We start from the raw sequence: 19542 nt of genomic DNA, 5'->3' as shown, positions 1-19542 counted from the left end.
CTGCCTCCCTTCAGCTGGTCTCCCATTCTCCCCAGTACCTTTCTGTTTTGTCTCCATTTGCATGCAGCTTTCGTCATGACACTGTAAAACTGCCTTTCCCAAGTGCAGTTGTGATTGCACACTGTTGTGATTGTTGCTTCATCTTTACTGGAGAAGACTTTGAGGAGCGATGTTAGGCAAAGCTCCTTTCAGGGAAGCTGCCCATACTACCCCAGTACTCTTCAACTGCTGAATTCCTGCTAGAGAACTTAGAGCCTCCCCCAATATATTTCAGACTTCACAAGTATTTAGGGAATAATAGTTAATTGCCCTTCCCCACTGCTCTATTTTTCCTACCCTATATTCCTTTCATCAGTGTATTCATTCTTTTAGAGTTTGTTGTAATACATATATTTGAATCATCTGCCTAAATTTCTATTTGAAACAGGTAACCCTAAACAAAAACATCTTTGTATAGCTGTTTCTTAGTTTTTGTACTTGTTTTGAAAAATTGTGCTTTGCTGGCGATATAGATATAGTTCTTTTGCGTTGGTTCAGTCTACCTGTTGATCATTTTACCTATTTGCTCCAGGACAAATTAAATCCCACATGCAGTCCCCAAGCCAGACTAACATTGAGAACTATAAACTACTTCCACGTCCTTAAAGCTCACATACATCAATAAGTATAATTGCTTCTTAGGGGAGCAGTGGATTAAGGGGGTCTTGAATTGTTGGAAAATACATACTCATAATGTGGGGCTCTTCTTGGCTTAGCCAGAGTATGAGGTGGGGTCTGCTGGCTGCCTTTCTTCTTTGTCCTACATAGAATAGAGTACTAACTGCCCAGCTCCTGATGAGTAAGCATCTTTTAAAAAATATTCCTGATTGAGACATCTGCAAAATTAAAACTCAAAAAAACAGGCCGGTGCTCATGATGAGGACGTGCCTTTGGTTGACGTGCCCTGCCTTCTGCACAGTGCTGTTCTGTGTGCCTCCTCCCCACATACCTTCAAGGATCTGCTCAGAACAACAGTGCTTTCCCTTCAGAGGCAACATGGAGCTTGCTTTTGACTCCTGGTGGTTCTTTTCCTTCTTAGGTAAGGGACAGTGTTAGGTTGAACCCTCAGTATCACCTGCAGCAGAACAGGTGCTGAGAAAAGGAGGTGCTGTTGGCATCTGCACTACTGGGGAAGCAGTAGGAGACGTTCTGTGCAGATCTGACCACTGCTCACCCTTTCCCTCTGCCACTTTCTTTGTGATCACAGTTTCTCAGAAGGATGAAGGAGACCACAGAAGTTGACTTAGGTTACAAGCCTCAGAGGTTTTTTTAGTTGTGGAGTATATAGATGATGATGAAGGCAATTACTAGCGCCTCCTGCCATGGGCATCTTGCTCTCTCTACTCCTTTAAACCTCTTCTTTTTCTTAAGCATATGGTCTTTAGCAACCCAAGATTCTCCTGCACGCCTGAGAAAGTTTCTATTTTAATGTCTGTCTCATGGGAAGCCCTACTCCAGTGTAGTTCTTCTCTGCTCATTTTATTTGTTTGGAAATCCCCAAGATTCTGGTTTCTAAGATGAATTAGGCCCTCAACAATCAAAGGACTATAGGTATAAGAAAAAATATTGAGGGCTGGGGATATGGCTCAAGCGGTAGCGCGCTCGCCTGGCATGCGTGTGGCCCAGTTTCGATCCTCAGCACCACATGCAAACAAAGATGTTGTGTCTGCTGAAAACTAAAAAATAAATATTAAAATTCTTTCTCTCTCTCTCTCTCTCTCTCTCTCTCTTTAAAAAAAATAAATGTGACACTAAAAAAAAAAAAAATATTGAATAAGCTTATCCTGACTGACTGGCTCAGGAGGACAATTCTTTTGAGAAAGGAAAAACGACTTCCCAAAGGTTAACATTACTTGACACCTCTTAAGGTTAAAAATAATTTTCCTTTCTGTATTTTTAAGTAGGAGTGTTTGTTTGCAATATATTTTGAAGCTGATTAGAAGTGGTATCTTCTGTGCAGGTTAGTCAGTTGCTGCCCTTTGTGTTCCTTGCCTTTTCTGTTTTGGCTTCCTGCTCCTCCCTAGTTTCCCTGAATTCTGAAACAAACTCAGAGTCTCTTTCTCAGTGCTCCCTCTTTGGTATGCACACGTGTTGTAGTAAGGGATTGAACCCAGAACCTGGTGCATGCTGGGTAAGTGCTCTGCTACCAAACTTCATCCCCGGTCCCCCTTTTCCTTTCTTTCTTTCTTTTCCCCAAGTTTTTTTTTTTTTTTTGGCGGGGGGAGGGGCAAGATCTTGTTTAATTGCCCACGCTATCCTCAAATGTGCAATTCTCCTTCCTCAGCTTCACAAGTAGATCGGATTACATGCATGCGCCACCATGCCCAGCACTCTCAGGTTTTTAAGTTGAACTTTTTACCATATTCTAAGTGGTAATAATAATGATTTTAAAAGAAAATACTCAAGTTTTAAGAGTATTTATTTGTAGAAGGAAAAGATACCTTGAATGCTTAAAACACAAACTCAACATTTTGTTTTACCAAAGCAAGATGCTTATATACAGCATGAATTGTTGGCCATAGCGCCATCTACCTTCATTTTCAGCCATTTTTTATACACAAGATAAAAAAGGGAAGCTCTTGGAGCCCATTTCTTACGGAATGAATAAAAATAGACTTATCTGTCTTGACTGAATGTTTTGAGGCGGTTTTGTGCAAGCATCCATGAGGGTCTATACCCTTCTCATGCTGGTGCTCCCTGTCATGCCAGACCCCATGTCCTCCCTTTCAGTGGCGCCTGACTCAGGTAAGCAGTAAGGTACCCAGAGTCTGATCATGAGGCACAGGGTCTTCAGTTTTCTCCCAGCAGGTCCACCCTGGGGCACTCATCACTAGCCTAACAGTTTTTGTATTTTTAAAAAGTGTGTAGACTTCTGAAGGTAATTTTATTGCATTTTAAAATAGAAATTCTTCTCCTCCAGTACCCACTCTTGCTCCTTCCTGTAATACTCAAGGCCTCCTTTGAGAATCAAATAATACAGTTCTTTTCAGCAAAGGGATTTGGTTTTTGCATTCACATGAATTATGCCTTAGAGAAAATGGAAAAGTGAGCTCATGATTACTTTTTCCCATAGGTAAGTTTCTGGCAGGGATCAGGGCAGAGAGAGCCCACGCAGTCTCCCCCTGAGGAGGATGTGGCAGGACCCATTGCTTTTAAACCCTTCATCCAACGTACTGTAACATCCTCGGTACACGTAATTTCATCAGGTGCACGTGCCCGCTTCAGCAGCACATGAACCAAAATTCTGCTGTTCACCTCTAAGAGCCTTTGTCTCACCTGGGGATTACAGGCCACTCCCTCCCCTGCCCTTTGATACCCTCTTCCTGCTGGCTCTGCCCTTCCCAGTCTCCGCTTGCGTCTTTCTGCAGTCCGGCTCCACAGCAGCTTCCTTTCAGGGTTTGAAGCCCTCCGGGCGGATTTTCATCTCCACCCGTTTGAGGGAGTAGCTGGCCCCATGCCAGCCATACCAGGTGATGCCATCCAAGTGCTCCTTGTGCTCCCCCAGGCGGTAGTAAACCCCATTGAGGTTGGAGTCCGTGCAGCAGTTGTACCAGTATCCACCTGGCACAAGAAACAGATGGGGCTGGTCAGCTGGGTGTGCCTTCCCCTTGAGGTGGACAGGGCGGAGCAGAAGGGACTGCAGAGCCCAAGCTCCAGCTGCACATCTGCAACATCCGCAGGTGGGTTATCCTTCCCACCCGCCCCCCTCACCTTTGCGGAGCAGGGCACACTTGTCCAAGCAGTTGTCATTGTCCTTGTCCTTGGTGCTGAATGCTGTGTTGTTGTGGTAGAGGAGTGCATCGTTGCCCACGTTGCCACTGTAGTTCCCCAGGAAGAGGCGGTAGCTGTTGAGTTCATTGCTCAGAACAAAGTGGCTGTACTCCGCATAGCGAAGGTTGCCCTCCCAATCCTGTGGGGAAAATCAGAGCCTTAGGGGACTGCAGAGCACTGCTGTCATACCCTCCCTGTACTGCTCCTCTCGCTCCAGCCCTACAGCCAAACATCTTTTTCTAGATGTGAATCTAGCAAGACCTGTCACTTGCTTCCTCCTGCTTAGCACACTAGCTGGGAATCAGCAAGCGAGGTGCTGGTCTGACTACTCTCTGGATTCACCGTAGGCCTTGACAAAAGGTTTCATGTTCCTGGTTGAAGGAATAGATGTGTACTTTTGCTGAATCCCACTCAGATGTAACAAGAGCAACACGAGGATGTGGTGATGCTTTAAGGCCTTCTAGAGGACCACCAACCAGTATCTCTAAGGACCTCGTGCCCCAGGCCTGAGCAAAGACAATGGTGTTTTGCCCAGCCAACAGCTTTGCTCTGTCCTAGCCTGCGTCAGCTTCGTCCTGTGCTACTCACAGGCCTGGTTTGCTGAGAAAGGGAGAAAAATTTTTCTTCTTCAACTGAACTACACCCTGCAGAAAACTGTCTTAGTGAATGTATGATCTCAACTGAACAGACAAGGAGTCATGCACAGTAGTGTTAGAGGTCCTGGACCAGCTCCAGGGCCCCAGGCCTGGAGTTCACCTCCATCTCCACACGGAGCCGTGTTGGCTGTCTGGTGAGCCGGTGGATATTTTCATTCCCCAGCCAGAAGTCCCCACGGATGCTGCCAAAACCCTGCTTGTACTGCTTCCAGTCCTGGTAGAAGGAGACAAGGCCACTCTTTCTTCTCTGAATGATGGTCCAACCCCCACCTGAAGTCTTCATGTCACAGAACACCTGGAACAAAGAAGATGTTCAAGGGTAACCAATGACTTACTCATTAGAAGCTAATCAGAAAGTGCAGACTGCCCACCTTCTTTCCTGTCCCTACAGAGCTAGCAATGAATGTACTCCCATGGTCACACTGGCTTCCTGTGTTAGCAGTGCTGTCCCCAGTGTTGGGAAGCTGGAGCTGGGTGGTAGTTTGCTTAGAAAGAATTGTCCAAATTAGGGATGGGGGTGAGTGTGTGTACAGCTTATAATATGTCCCCTTCATGTTCTTTCTCCTTCCAAAAAGTTAAAAAAAAAACTGCTTTAGGACATGGCAGAGATTTGAACTAGTATTTGGTGGCTATAAAAATTATGTTAGAAGGTTTGGTGTTTGGCCAATGATTATTTGAAGGGGCCAGGGACGGACCCAGAAGGTGAGCTTTGCATAGCTCTCTGGTGGTTGGTATGTCTGCTTCTCTGAGGCTCCCTTTCAATGAACCACGACCATCCCTGTTGTCTCTGTGCCTTTGATGTTGGAGAACAGTGTGCTGCAATGATCTCACCTCCATCTCAGGGCTGCCCAGGAAGTCATTGGGAGGAAGCTTGTATACCCCAGAGATGTGGTAGTTCTTCTGGTAGAGGGAGGAGCAGTCGTAGATGGCATCTGCAAACAGAGCATACGTGGGCTAAGCAGAGGCTCGACAGCATGGCAGGCAGGGCTGCCTATCACGTGAAACCGAGCGGTTAAAGACAGAGGCTTTGTTTCTACCACAGGATGCCCACAGGTGTCAATGCCCAGGCAGTATCTGGATTTGGAGAGCTGGCATCAGGAGATTAAGAGGGAACGTGTTTTGACCTCACTGGTGGGGTAGAGGGTGGGAAAGCCCTTCACCAGGATCACGTCACCGGGTCAAATAGGTGGTTTCAGGTTGTCTGAAGTAAATTATTTATCCTGCTGTAGTTTAGGCTATGAAGTTTAGGAATGGTGCCATGTGTGAAAGCATGTGCCCGATGCCCCTGTGAGTAGCTCCAGGCTCTTGGACTACCACCTCTATGACATGGGAAGTCAGGAGTGTCTCAGAGGGTCTGCTTCCATGGTGCTCCTCTGTTTGTTTTTAGTGTTTCTCAGAAGTAGTGGCTGCTGCCAGCTGGGATCCTGCTCAAGGGAGGTAGATATCATAACTCATCCCTCCCACCTAATAATGCTAGATCCTCAAAGGAAAGCCAACCCCGAGGAATGTCTTGAGGCCTTCCCCTGAAAGTTTTGTTAAAAAGAAGGAAATGAGATTTTCTTTTCCCTCTGGGGTTGATTTAAATGCTTGCTGGCTGCCCTTGGGGCTGTGGCCTTGCACCAGGCTCTCTCTCCTGTTCTAATATCAAAGAGCATCAGGAAGAAAAAGCCTTTCTGGTAGGATTCAGAGAGCAAAGCGCAATGAGCTTTCATTGTCTAGGGTATCTTGAGAATTGTTTTCTCGGGCTGGGATCTTAGAGAGAGCACAAGGTAACACTGATGGCCACACTGCCACCTTGAGAGCTGTCTGAAGTGCCTCAGTTTCCTCCCAGAGCACCCTGCCATCACCCTCAGAGTTCTGCATTTCCTGTTGCTAGTCAAAGTCTGAACTTGCTACTCGTTCCAGGGGCTGCTGACTTCTGGAGTATGGTAGTGGCTCAGCACCTGGTGCCAGACAAGAAAAAGGAAGGACTAGTGTCCTGGGCAAGACCAGTGGGAGGCTGAGCAGTCGGGCCACAGTTCAATTCCAGGAGTCTTCTTACTGGGTGGTGAGAGTTCCTGGTTCGGAGGAGCAGAAAGCGGCTCCATCAGACTCCTGTCCAGCCTGACCTTCCACACATCAGTTTCTTTTCTCAGATCAAATCAGGACTCACTTGTCCGCAAAATGGCTGAGAATCCTTTTTAATCCCAAGCCAGAGGTCAGGAATTCCATGCTAAGGAAGTGATTGGTACATGTGGGTTTAGATAACAGGATTTTCAAGCTTAAATTCATGTTTAAAACTTTTCAATCATTTAAACCAAGGGTAACCAATGACTTACTCATTAGAATCTAATCATGTCTTTGTTCTCAATTTGGATTATAATATAACCAATAGTTTTTATATTAGTTAAAATTACATTGTCTATAGGATGTGTTCCTTTCAACTAATATTTCCCTGGTAATTTCAGAAAACCAAATGTATCTCTTAAATAGTAAATTCATGATGGCCCATATGTGCCAAGCTAAGCAACAACTGAAAGTTGTTTTGCAAAATAAAACATTAAATGTGCCTTATTTTTAGCCATTAAAATCCATATTCAACATTGCACTTACTTATGTTATATGATATTTGGGAGAATTTTGAGACCATGGAGGGAAATGGAAACATCAGAATTGAGGAGCCTGTCCCTTCTGAGCACAAAGGGCTTCTTCACAGGCCAGGTGGAGTCTCTACACTGAGTTCTGAGTCAATGAGAGGAGTGGGTTTGCAGAAAGAGGACACACAATTCCATTAGTGTCCATTCCTGCTAAATCTTAAGGACACCAGAGAACTGGTTTTGACAAAACTTTACATCCAGAGCAACAGATGTTCCTGCTTCCTTGGGATTTGGGGTGTAGTCAACAGCTCTTGAGAAGGAAATGGCATAGCTATCCCAATCAGAAAGATGACAACCCTTCTTCTAAGACTTGCTGTGTCACTTTGGGCAAACCATGGAATCGCCCAATGCTCCAAGGTGGGAATTCATGCATTCGTAATATGCTGAATTGAGAGATTCAGAGACCTGGGAAGGCACTGGGTACATTTTTAGAACAGCAGAAATCAAAAGAGCTGCTTCATAAATCTTTCCTCAAGGGAAAGTATATCCCAAAAGAGCCCCTGGAATTGCTCTGATGAGCAGTTTGTCTAGAAGCACTGCTGTGGACCAGGATCCCCTCTGAGGGGAGGTGTGACTTCCTTACCTGCTGAGGTCTGGGTGACCGTCTGTGCCGCTTGGAGCTGCATGATGTCGATCTGGCTGTTCATCTCAGAGAACTTGCTCTCGGCATCTGTAAGCCTTGACTCCATGCGCTTACTGGTGCTCTCCAGCTCCATCACCTGCATGACCACGCTGACCCAGTCACTCTCCTGCTTCTTGCCTAGTTCGCTCAGCATACTGCTTAGGTTGGCGACCTGGGCCTTGAGCTCCTTCACCTCCTTACAGCAGGAGGCAGCTTTGAGCTCTGCTGGCATCTTATGTTTAGGGGACTTCTGCAGCTGTACTGGGTGGCTGGCAAAGGCCACAATGAAAATGCAGAGCCAGGTCCCAGCTGCAAGAGTCTTGCTCAGCATCTTTCGTGGGCCTGGTAAAGAAGGCTTTGCCTTTGGGGAACTTTGGACTGGCCCAGTGGAGGCCTGAGGAGCTGCTCACACCTTACACGCTCACTCTGGATGGCCTCACACTTCGTTGTCCCCTTTCTTTCCTTGCCCTCCCGCAGCCTTTGTCAAAGCTTGAGTTGCTGGAAGTGGAGTGTACTGGACACCGGTGGCTTGCCTTCCCAAGCGTGAATGCTCCACCAAGTCAGCATCTTAAATATTGTTTGTGCCTGCACCTCCACCCCCACGGTGGCCCTGCACAGTGCCATAACCCCTCCCACCTCATCTGGGAGGGTCAGGTGCCTGTCCGGTGAAGTCAGCGCAAACTTAGGCCAGAGGAAGGGAGGAGGGAAACTGGGCGAGTCTGTCTTTCCTTGCCTGCAGTCTCTGGGCTGAGACGGAGGACTGTGAATTTGTGTGTTTCCAGTTTTGCCTGTTAGATTATGCCCCTGCCAGCCACTGGCTCGGCTCTGTCAGCAGGCAGGCAGGGTCAGAGGGATTTCCAAATTCCGTTCTAAAGGTTATGTAACCATGGGGTGAGGCGAGGTAGGAGAGAGAATTGGGAATGAAACTCCACTCACCCAGGGAGCCTGTTACTATAATCCACGCTATTTACATGAGCTTCTAATGTAGTTCAGCATCCTGCGGAGTATGCTGTCAACTAGAGTGGATGGCCCTTTCTCTGATCGTCATTCCGTGTTCTCCACAATCCTTATTCAACCTGGCTTTAGCACTGTCTCAGGTTTTAAAATCTCCAACTCAGAAAGATCTAGAAATAGGAGGACAGAGTAAATCTCTTAAGAAGCAAGAAAGACTTTGTAGTTTGCATCCATGGGGTGTGCAGTTAGTTGTCTTTCTTTTTCAACAAAGAACAGGCCAGTTAATACTGGCTTCTCACGCTTGACAGTTTTGTAAGGAGGTGTTAGAAGATCACAACAGCAATGAAGACTCAGCCTTGCCAGGTGTGGTTCTGGATTGGTCACCCACGCTGTCAGTCTCCAGGCAGAACAGAACAGGCCTCCCCTCGGCCCATGGTTCAAAACTTGGAACATGTATCAAAGAATAGAGAAAATACTCCCCATCACTTACTAAGTTCTTATCAAAAACCTCATTTCTCTTTTTTTATGCAGTAGTGTTTGTAATTTGAAATTAATTTTCTGTCGATATATGGAAAACTGATATGTAATTTTTCATACGCCATATTTGAAGGACACTGCTCTTTTGAAGACAAATGTAAAATCATGAAATTTTAGCAGACATTCTTAAAAAGAAGCTTTTGACTAAAACTACATACAAATGTCCTTAGGACAGTGGCTGTCTTTGCAACAAATGGTTGCTCTTCCTGTTTCCATGTTGGAGAGCAAGCCATTGAGGCAGTTGCTTGACAGCTGATACTCAGCATGGGTCCTCCCCACTCCAGCTTGAGGCCCCAGCTCTTCTCTGATCCCCTGGAGCTGTTTTCCAGTCAGGGCTTCCAGCTCCCTGGAGAGAGATTCCTGTTTGGACAGCTGGAGTAACCAAACAACTCTTTGTTTCTGAATTGAAAAGTAGTAGGGAGGGGCTCAGGTAGACCTCACATTCCTCATCTTTTTTATCCCCTTGGGGATAAGGATGTTGCTAGCACCCTATAGCAAACTTGTCATCATTCTGCTCCCGGATGTTCAGAGTCGGCACTATTTGTGGTCCCTGGTTCCTTTTGCAAAGGTCTAGCCTAGCTGGTCATGACAGCCTTCATTAGCTCTGTGGAGTTCATTTCACTAAGGAGAAGTCTGCCCTGTTGATTAGCATCCTGCAAGGTCTGCTAAGGTGGAGGTCTTGGAGGCACTCGCCTGGCCGTCAGATGACACTATACAACCGCACACCTCAGAAGTACCATGTACCGTGCAATCGTATGCAGCGTCCCACGCAGCCCTCCCACCTGTGACTGCTCTGCCGCAGCACAGTGGAAAAAGCGTGAAGGACCCAGGAGCTCCAAATTCCAGGCAGCTTTTGTTTATTCTTCCCAGTTGCTGCTTCACTCATCCAAACAGGAAAATTTAGGAATTAGTTTTTATATCTGGGCAGAAAATGAATCATTCATTCATATTAGTAACCCATGTAGCAATTCTTTTTAGGAGAGGGTTCATAAACTTGGGTCAGAAAGCATCTAGCTTTTAGCATGAATGTCTGTCCTCTGACATTTGTCTTCTGGAAACTTATTTCTAATGTTAGGCATAACTTGGACACAGATGCTTTTCTTATTCAAAGATTGTTTTAAATTACCTAAGCTGCACAAATGTCAATAAATTCCTCCAAACTTTGAAAAAAATAATTAAGGGTATTTCTCATGCCCAAATATTATCTAATTTCCTAAACATGCACAACCCTGTGATGTCCTGGATTCTGAATTTCTAAAAGAAGGACAAGTCCGCCCTTGTCCTGAGCACAGCTGAATCCATAGAGGGAAGCTGTAGACCTGGGGGACTACAGTAGTTTCCCTTCTCGGTGGGGCTGTCTTCATCCTATTGTCTACCTTTCAACTAGCACAGTAACCATGAAAATGGGAATTAACTTACCCCAATGATTCAAATGTATGAATTGCCAAGATCATTATAATGTCATGTGTAGCTAATAAAAAAAAATCTATAGCTTAATACTGGGCACATGTTTGCAGTTCATAAATAATAATAATAATAATAATAATAATAATAATAATAAATGTAACTATTATTACTGGAAAGAAAAAGAAAATGGGAATTAACTGAGAAAATGTGAGAAATGTGGGCTGGATACCATATAGTTTTTCTCATTTCACTGATGGTGAGAGAGAGCTAACTTGCTGCACCTAGGGAAGATGTTTATGAAAATAAACCTTGGTTTCTTCATAAAAAGAGCCAGTGAGCTTCCCCTCAGACTGGAGGTTCTCGAAGACTTCAGATCTGAGCTGCACTGCCCCAGGCTGGCCAAGGACTGGAAGCAGGGGAGCAGCCCAAGAGTTGTGGAGAGGTCGGGGCCTCCAGGTGGGCTCCTTCCAACCATTTGAAGAGTCTAGTCTCAGTTGCTGGAGGAGGCCCCAGTGGGGAAAGTGCTCCTCCTTTCTGGTATACCCTGCCTCTGCTTGCTGCCAAACATCACTTTCAATACTGGAAAGAGAGGGAAGCTGTGTCCCTAGTACCCAGGTCTCAGTATGAAATGAGTCTGTCTCAGAAGGGGCTGTCACATTGTTGATTTAGTACCAATATCTTTGTGTGTGTGTGTGGTGCTAGGGATTGAACCCTATAGCCCTATGCATGCGAGGCAAGCACTCTACCAACTGAGCCATCTCCCTAGCCCCCAACATTTTTTAATAGCCACAGCCTGCTAATAAGCCAGCTTTTAACAACAACAACAATGATCACAGCCTGCCAAACCATACATAACCATTGACTGGCTTTTCTGTCACTCACTCAGTCCTTCTTTGTCTCAGTTGGGTGCTTGAGTCCATCAGAGAAGGTGTACCCATAGATGCGTCTTCTCTAAACCTTCTAATGCACTATCTCTACCAAAGAATATGCCCTGGACCTACTAAAAGTCATTGTTCTTACTGGGAGTATAAGTATAGCTCTGGTAGAACACATGCTTAGCATGCACAAGGTTCTGGATTCAAAGCCCAGCACCAGAAACAAAATCATTTTTCTCAGGACTCCTCTTATGGAAAAAAAAAATCAAATCTGTTAACCAGCATTCAGGCAGCAGAGCACAATGATGGTGCACACACCCCAGCCCCCATCAGCCCCTTCCAACACCCAGTTGTCTCATAGTCTAGGAAAATCTTGGAAAGACAGGTAACTGAACTCCAGGACAATGTGACATGTGGGAATAAAGCACAGTGGGGAAGGAGTGCCCAACCCAGGTGGCCCTGGAGGGCCTCCCAAGCACATGTACCCAGAAAAAGCATACTAAAGGAGAGGAGAAAGTGGCCAGGAATGGGGAGGACAGCACAGGGCAGCTGTGTGAAAGGCCTTGCTTGGGGGGGGGGGGGGTAGGTAAGGCTGTGCACATGGCCTGAGAGTCCAGAAGCGAGACGGGTTCAGCAGAGTTAAAGCAGAAGATGGGGAAAGCAGCCAGGCCCAGGGACCCCATGTGTCCAGGTGAGGAGTGTGACTCTCCCTCTCAAGACGGGCTGTGGAAGGAATCCAAGCAACTTTGGCCTTTTGTCTCTTTGTTTTCCAGAGTCTTACCAGGAAAGCAGCCTTTTGTGATTGCCAAATAAGATTTTTAACTGGAAATCAGTAACTTAGAGCACTCAGTTTTTTTAAAGCATCCAACTTGATTTATTTTTTATGTGGTGCTGAGGGTCAAACCCAGTGCCTCACATGTGCTAGGCAAGCTCACTACCACCCCAGCCCACTGAATGTTTTTAATTGTATACCTTCATGCTAAATGCCTTGGCTGTTGTGTTCAGGAGTCAGACATGAAGAGCTTAAGTAGTTATTTCTAGAGTTAGACCAATTTGACCTCTGTTCCCTTCCTAACACTTGATAGCTCCTTATGACCATGGGAAAATTACTTCTCAGTTTTCCAATCCCTGAAATAGAGATAAAAATCAGAACTACCTCACCAGGGGGTGGGGCTGGGGCTCAGGCTCAGTAGTGGAGCTCTTACCTTGCTTGTATGAGGCTCTGGGCTTGATCCCCAAAAAACCTTGAAAACAAGAAATCAAAGATCCCCAGATACCTCACCTCATTGGGATTTTTGTGAGGATTAGACTAAATAAAGCAAAAGGTTAGGAAGGGCTAAGACAATTTTGGGTTTGGCGGTTTTAAACAGTTTTTATTTTTTAATTAACATTTTTTCAAGAATACAATTAACTACAGTCACCATTGTGTATAATAGATCTCTTAAACACATTCTTCGTAACTGAAAATTTGTATCCTTTGACCAGCATCTCCCCAACTCCAGGGAGCACCCCCTTCCCCGGCCACCCAGGCCCTGGTACCACCATTCTGTTCTTACTCCTGCAAGAGCAACTTTTTTAGACTTTGCATTGAGTGACTTCACACAGTATTTCTTTTTCTGTGTCTAGCATATTTCACTTGGCTTCATGTCCTCCAGGTTCATCCATGTTGTCACAAACGCAAGACATTTTTGAATAAGAATAAATTTGGAGGAAATGTGCTACTAGATATCAAGATTTGTCATAAAGTTACAGTAATTAAGTCAGTATATTTGGTACAAGGATAGACTAATAGACAACTCTGGAACAGAATTAAATGTCCAGTCCTGCATGAATGTGGATAGTTCATCTATGACAAGGTAGCACTGTGGAATGGTGAGGAGATGACAGTCTGCCATATGTACAGCTGGGTCAGCTTGAGAGTTTCCCAGGGGAAGGCTCTCAATCCTTCCCTCACAACATGCACAGAACCTCGAGTTCAGAAGAGGGAAACTTGAAAAGTAAAATAAAGCAGGTTCTAGAAGATGGTATAGAAGACGAGGGGAGTATCTTGAGAGCTTGCAATAAGCAAGGATTTCTTGAACACGACACCAAAATCTCTAGCCAATCATAAAGGAAAAGTATTCACTTCTATTCGTAGGAAATACCATGAAGAGAATGAAATGGCAAGAAATATTTCCAACATAGACTCTCATATGTACTGTGTCCAGAGTATGCAAAGACTCACAAACAATAAGACCAGGAAAAGCCGCCCATCTAAAACATGGCAAGAGATGTGAACAGGCACGTAGTTCACAGAAGAGGATCTCCAGAGGCCTGTAAACCCAGGGAAGGCTGGTCCTCATTAGTCATTATGGAAACTCAAATAGCAACCATAGCAAGATGCTCCTGCACTCCAGCCAGAGAGCTGAAATGGAAAAGACTCAAAATACCAAATGTCGGCAGGAGCGTGGAGCAGTTGGTGTTCTGGCGAACTGCTGGTGGAAATGTCAGCAGTAAAACCACTTGGGAGAACAGTTTGTCAGTGTCTTGTAAAGCTGAACAGACCCTGGAACCCGGCAGTTCCACTTCTTGGTATTTTCTCAGCAGAAATGGGAACACACGTGCTCCCAAAAAATCATGCAGGAACGTGGGTGGTAACATCACACATAGTAGCAAAGCACCAAACAACCCAGATGTCCATCAGCAGTTAGGTAAATTATGGTCTCCTCATACAGAGTGTTCATGCAACATTCAAAATCTGACAAACCAGCCTTTGAAGTTGGCGTGGTGGTTAGCCCTGGGGAGAAGGCTGGGGAGTGGGCAGCGCACTGGGCTCTTTTTTTTTTAATTTTTTAATGAACTTTATTTATTTTTATATATGGTGCTGAGGATCGAACCCAGTGCCTCGCGTATGCTAGGCAAGCGCTCTACCACTGAGCCACAACCCCAGCCCTAATGCGCGGTGCACTGGGCTCTCTTGGTCTGGGTAGGAGATTCCAGGATGTGTGAACACTCGTTCCTGGAGCCATTTGCTTAGGTGTATGCTTTCCTGTGTACTTCGTAGACTTCAGTTCCAAAGTTTATCTAAAAACAGGTGATACACATGGGACACAGACCAGTGTCTGACACAGTCCATGTCCAGCAGTATCAAGTAGATCATTTGGACAAGCCTTCCCCGATCTCCCAATCTGAAATAAGTCCCATGTTCTTCCCTGGACACTCGCTGTTCTCTTCATCGTGTTCTCCTCCGCAGCACTCATTTCAGCTTGTCTTGTCCTTTCTTTGTGTGTCTCCATCCCAACCTGTGCACTCTGCCGAGGCAGAACACTCTGTTGGAACCTGTCGAGCTTGTGAGCCCCAGTCAGAGGTTCCCGCCCCTGAAACATCCTCTCTCCATGGTCATTTCCGTATTTGGTCATAGTAAGGTCCTCACATTGTTTCCTGCTATGCGTCCATTTTTCTCCTTTAGGTCTTAGTCATAGAATGAAAAAAAAGTAAGCACTAGAAGAATTGAGGTCATTTTGTAGTCAGTTACTTGAAGTGGCATCCTTCTGTAGAATCGTTTCACTCCCCTGGAAACCACCAGTTTGAGTCTCACCCCTCCTCCTCTGCTTGTGAATATTAGCAACAGGATCACAGAGTATTTGAGGGGGATTTGATCCCACTCCTGTCTATTCTGGATGCCTGTGTAAATAGCACATTAAATAATAAAATAAAAAATTATTTTGCCTTCATCAGCCTGAGGGGTCATGGGCAATCACCAGTGTTGAAGAAGGAACAAAGAAAGTGACATCTCTCCATAAAAACAGCCTTATCTTGGGCTAGGATTGTAGCTTAGTGGTAGAGCACTTGCCTCCCATGCATGAGGTCCTGGGTTCGATCCTCAGTACCACCTATAAATAGATAGATAGATAGATAGACAGACAAATAAAAGATATTGTGACCATCTATAACTAAAAAAAAAAAAAAAAATTTTTTTAAACCAGCCTTTCTCTAGATAGCTATATTCTCAAAAATTTGCCTAGGAACCTAATAGTCTCATCTGTCCCAAAGGGGAATCAAAGCTCATTATATTGCAGTTTCAGTAGCTCACTCTTAGCCAGAGACAAGACCCTGCTGGGGTTGCAGGACAAGAATATAGATCTGTGCCCCAGCCACCCCGTGACTGCAGTGCTGGGCCACCTTCATTCTGACTTGGGCACCACAAACTGGAAACATGCCTGTCATTCTTTAAGAATGTCAGGGGTTGTGTGCCAGTCATTCCTGAGCAACCAATTAATGGCAAGGGTGGCAGGGTTTTGCAGTCTGTAGGAGAAGGGTGAGAAGGGCCAGCAAATTCCCCTGTGTGTGTTAATTGTAAACACATGTTTCAGAGGTGTCAGAGTTGTGCTCCTTGGAAGCAAGAGCCATGCTTTTACACTTGTTTCCTGACTTCCAGAAAAGGTATGCAGTCTTGTCCTCATCTCGCACTGCTGCTGGGGGAAAAGCCTTAGGTCCAGAGAGGGAGAATTTGCTCAGCAAAATACAATCCCCTGTCTGGGTCACACTGACTGCACAGGTGCCAGTGTGCCTCTAGGAACAAGTGCCCCTTGTAGAAGAGCCTCAGGAAGGAAGGGTTGGGTGCAGCTCAGTGGAGAGCGTGTGCCTAGCATGTAGGAGGCAGAGGGCACCTGTGTAGTGAAGGCACAAGCTCCGCTCATATCTTTCCAGCCCCTTTCTTCTCCAGTGCCCCACAGGTCAATCCTCATCAGCATCAGGAGGTCATAAATTGACTCCTGGATGCTCTAGAGACTTCCCATGGGTGTACCCCCTAATAGCTTGCCTTGTCGAGATCTTACAAGCCCAAGGACAGCTTTTGAGTACAGAAGCCACCTGACAGCAGGCAAGCTGAGATGCATTCTGGGTGTCTCCTGAAGCTAGAAGACTTTACTGCTGCACAGTAAGGGAGAAGTGCGCTGCGTCTCCGTAGTGAGCCTCCACTTGTCTTCAGCATCTGGCACTTCCTCTGGAACACCAGGAGATTTAATGGGGCTTGCTCCTAACAGTGAGTTAGAGAAACAGCCTCTGGTTTTTATGAACTCCTGTTGGGGGGGGAGGGACAAACCGCTATAGTTAAACTGGGCTTGAGAGTTGAATTCAACCTTGAATTGTGTGCTGCATCCTGATTTCAGAGGTGTGAAGAAAGTGGACATTTTAGAACAGGTTCAGGTTCTGCCTCTGGCTGCCTCTGATTTCATCCCATTATTAGTGGTGACACCAATGGTCTGTCAAAATTCTCTCTCTCTCAATTCTCTCTCTCTCTCTCTCTCTCTCTCTCTCTCTCTCTCCCCCCCCTCTCCCCCCCCGCCCCCCCCCCCGTACCAGGGATTGAACCTAGAGGCACTTAGTCACTGAGCCACATCCCCAGCTCTTTTTTATATTTTATTTAGAGACAGGGCCTCGCTGAGTTGCTTAGGGCCTCACTGAGTTGCTGAGACTGGCTTTGAACTTGCAATCCTCCTACCTCAGCCTTCCGAGCCGCTGGGATTACAGGCGTGCACCACTGCACCCGGCTCTCGAAATTCTTTCAGATACTTCATTGCCTGGGAATCTAGGTTCTCTGATTATATTGTGTCACACTTCTCTTATGTCAGCTTTTTCCTCACCGAGAAGGTAGGCACATTTTTTTCCCTTTGATCCCAGGCGACCGTCCTACAGTGGACTCAACTCCCTAACACAGTGGAAGCCTCACTCATATCTGCTTATACAATTAAATGCGGAGAGTTGGAGGCTGCCAGGTCACGAGGTGCCAGCTCACTTCATTTTGGTTTCTCAGCTGCATCCACACAATAGACTGAGTCAGAGCTCTTGGACATTCAGAAGCCAAGAAATGTGGATTTTTCCCAAACTCTGCTCTCTGTTTGAGTTAAGGTAGATGGAAATCAGCTTAGGATGGGTCAATGCAGCCTCCCGGCTTTTGTTCTTTTTCCCAACAGCTTCTTTGTAATAGTCCCTCCCGGAGCTCTTCATTTCACTCTGGACATAAGAAGCAGAAAGGGGGAGAAAACCCTCCAGGCATCACCAGAAAAGGAGCAGTGCTCATTGTTGTAGAATAAAAAGATAATGGCCAATTTGTCAAGAAGTGTTGACAAGAAAGATAAAGTTGGAAGTAATTAACTGGCTGACATGCTGGGAGCAATGCGCCTGCCAATAGCTCCTTAAATCAGCCAGAGCCTGGAAATGTGACAGGCTGTTCATCATTTTTACAGCACACCTCTGACAGGCCCTCAGTTGGCAACGCAGCCAGCACAGAGCTTGTGCTTCGACACTCTAGGACCATGCACCTCTCTGTACTCCATGCTGGGTCGTGCTAGGGCACTGAGGCCCTGTCCAGCCAGGAGAGCCTGGGGTGGGTGTGGAGGATGCCCGTCTCTGGGCAGTGTACGTCCTCGGGGGTGGGGGGTGGACACCAATTCCCAGAGCCAACTCTGTAGACTTGTAGAGGACAGGTCACTCAACTGAGCTGAGAGCTCATGAGCAGCACAGCTTCAACAGGTGCTGCTCTCAGCCAGCCCTGGATCAGCAGGTGACACAACCTCTCTGTCTTTAAAAGGAATTATAAAGAGTCTGAGAAAAGAGAAAAATGCATGTGTTATGTGAAAAGGCAGAATATAAAACTGCCCTGGTCACCACTGTGTAGAGAACACACATTAATTATTACAGAACATGTGCGGTGGAGTTATTTCAAAATTGTGATTCTGTTGCAGTGAACTTCCCTTCCCACAATTTTTCTTAATTAAGAGAAAAAGGTACACTTCCTCCATCAACCCTGAAAAGACAGACTTTCTTGTCCCCTCTTCACATCTTGAATATTATTGTGCCTTTTTTATTCTTAAGAACTGACACCTTGTCACATGGAGATTTAGCCTGTCCTCTAATCACTGTGACCAGCAGAGGGCCAGGATGCAATAGGAGCCTGAGGCTTCAGTGCGGCTAAGACCTCAGGAACCTATTTGGAGTGTCCAGAGCCAGCCACCTCACTCACACCAAGAATTTTGTACCCTGGTCCCAGAGAGCTCAGGAGCATATGCCAGGTTTGAAACCCTGTAATGGGGCAGATTCTCTCTTAATACGGAGAAAGGACCAGAGACTCTACCAGACCTGGGTACTGTTTTCGTCACCTGCCTCTGGCTCTCAGGTGGGCCACTCTGACCTCCACTCTCCCCGCTGCTTCCTGTGTGCCGCAGTTCCAGTGTTCTCACCTCGACTTCTGCCTTCATTGCTGTCCTCTGCTTTAAAGTACTCTTCAGAAAGAGGCAGGTCCACCCTGGAGTTTCTCAGACCATCTCCTTTTCTCAGAGGAGCTGCCTGATGAAGACATCAGGGCCCAGCCAACCCCAGATTGTCTGTCTCTGTCAGGGCACCAGACTGTTCTGTTTTTAATCAGTCACTGGGCACAGAGCTAAGTCTCAGTGCTGGGAGAAGTGACACGGGCAGGGAGGGCGATCTGAAGCAGTTTCCACTCTGTAAAAGAAACAAGAAGAACTTTTTTATACGGTGAAATGGACCCAAAGTAACGTCCAGGGTGGTCTTGGAGCTGGTCAGGACGCCCCACTCAGACCTGCCACAGTCCCCTGTTGACTGTCACCAACCAAGAGCCATGGGAATTCAGAGAATTCTTCCTTGACCAGGAACCAAACAAAATGCAGACAGTAGTCCAATCTAGAAATAGACAGACAGGAGGAGGGAGGCCCCACCATATGGAAGCAGTCAGGTAATGTCCTCCTGAGGGCCTGGAGGGGGCCCAGGGGGGCACCGCGCTCCCAGATGAGCTGCAGCTGCTCCGTTGCCCAAGGACCTTCTGCCCTGCCCTGGCTTGGCATGGAGGCCCCTCACACTGTGCCTGGAGGTCACCAAGGTGCTGAGGCTGAGAGGTGAGGGGATCACCAGCAGGGTCACACCGGGAAGGACAACCAAGCCAGTGCCTAGACTTCACCTCAGTCCAGGGCCATGGAGCAGCAACTGAGGAAGGAAACCCTTAGGGTCACAGTGTTCTTTGGGGGACAGGAATGGTGTCAGGCTGCTTT

The 19542-nt window shown here is 46.4% G+C and overlaps 2 protein-coding genes across 3 annotated transcripts in view; one reads left to right on the top strand and one right to left on the bottom strand.

The window, feature by feature from the left end:
• Positions 1 to 19542, top strand: part of Mtor (mechanistic target of rapamycin kinase) — a 119411-nt gene that overhangs the window by 50092 nt on the left and 49777 nt on the right. The gene's annotated exons all lie outside the window — the stretch shown is intronic.
• Positions 2469 to 8260, bottom strand: Angptl7 (angiopoietin like 7). Its single transcript, XM_026397963.2, has 5 exons — positions 7686 to 8260; positions 5298 to 5398; positions 4567 to 4761; positions 3751 to 3949; positions 2469 to 3600 (listed from the first exon to the last, which is right to left on the bottom strand). The coding sequence occupies exons 1-5, from the start codon at positions 8053 to 8055 to the stop codon at positions 3431 to 3433; spliced, it is 1035 nt and encodes a 344-aa protein (XP_026253748.1). The 5' UTR covers positions 8056 to 8260; the 3' UTR covers positions 2469 to 3430.

Source organism: Urocitellus parryii, chromosome 11 (genome assembly GCF_045843805.1).
Source record: "Urocitellus parryii isolate mUroPar1 chromosome 11, mUroPar1.hap1, whole genome shotgun sequence".
Classification (NCBI taxonomy): Eukaryota; Metazoa; Chordata; class Mammalia; order Rodentia; family Sciuridae; genus Urocitellus; species Urocitellus parryii.
The sequence above is the reverse complement of the archived record's forward strand: the minus strand, read 5'-3'. Positions and strand labels throughout refer to the sequence as shown.

Excerpts from the sequence above, each read along its gene's own strand:
- Angptl7 (XM_026397963.2), bottom strand. The coding sequence starts at position 8,055 with ATGCTGAGCAAGACTCTTGCAGCTGGGACCTGGCTCTGCATTTTCATT. Across the intron at positions 4,762-5,297 it reads TGGGCAGCCCTGAGATGGAG|GTGTTCTGTGACATGAAGAC; the intron begins GTGAGATCATTG and ends TCTTTGTTCCAG. Across the intron at positions 3,950-4,566 it reads GGCTCCGTGTGGAGATGGAG|GATTGGGAGGGCAACCTTCG; the intron begins GTGAACTCCAGG and ends TTTTCCCCACAG.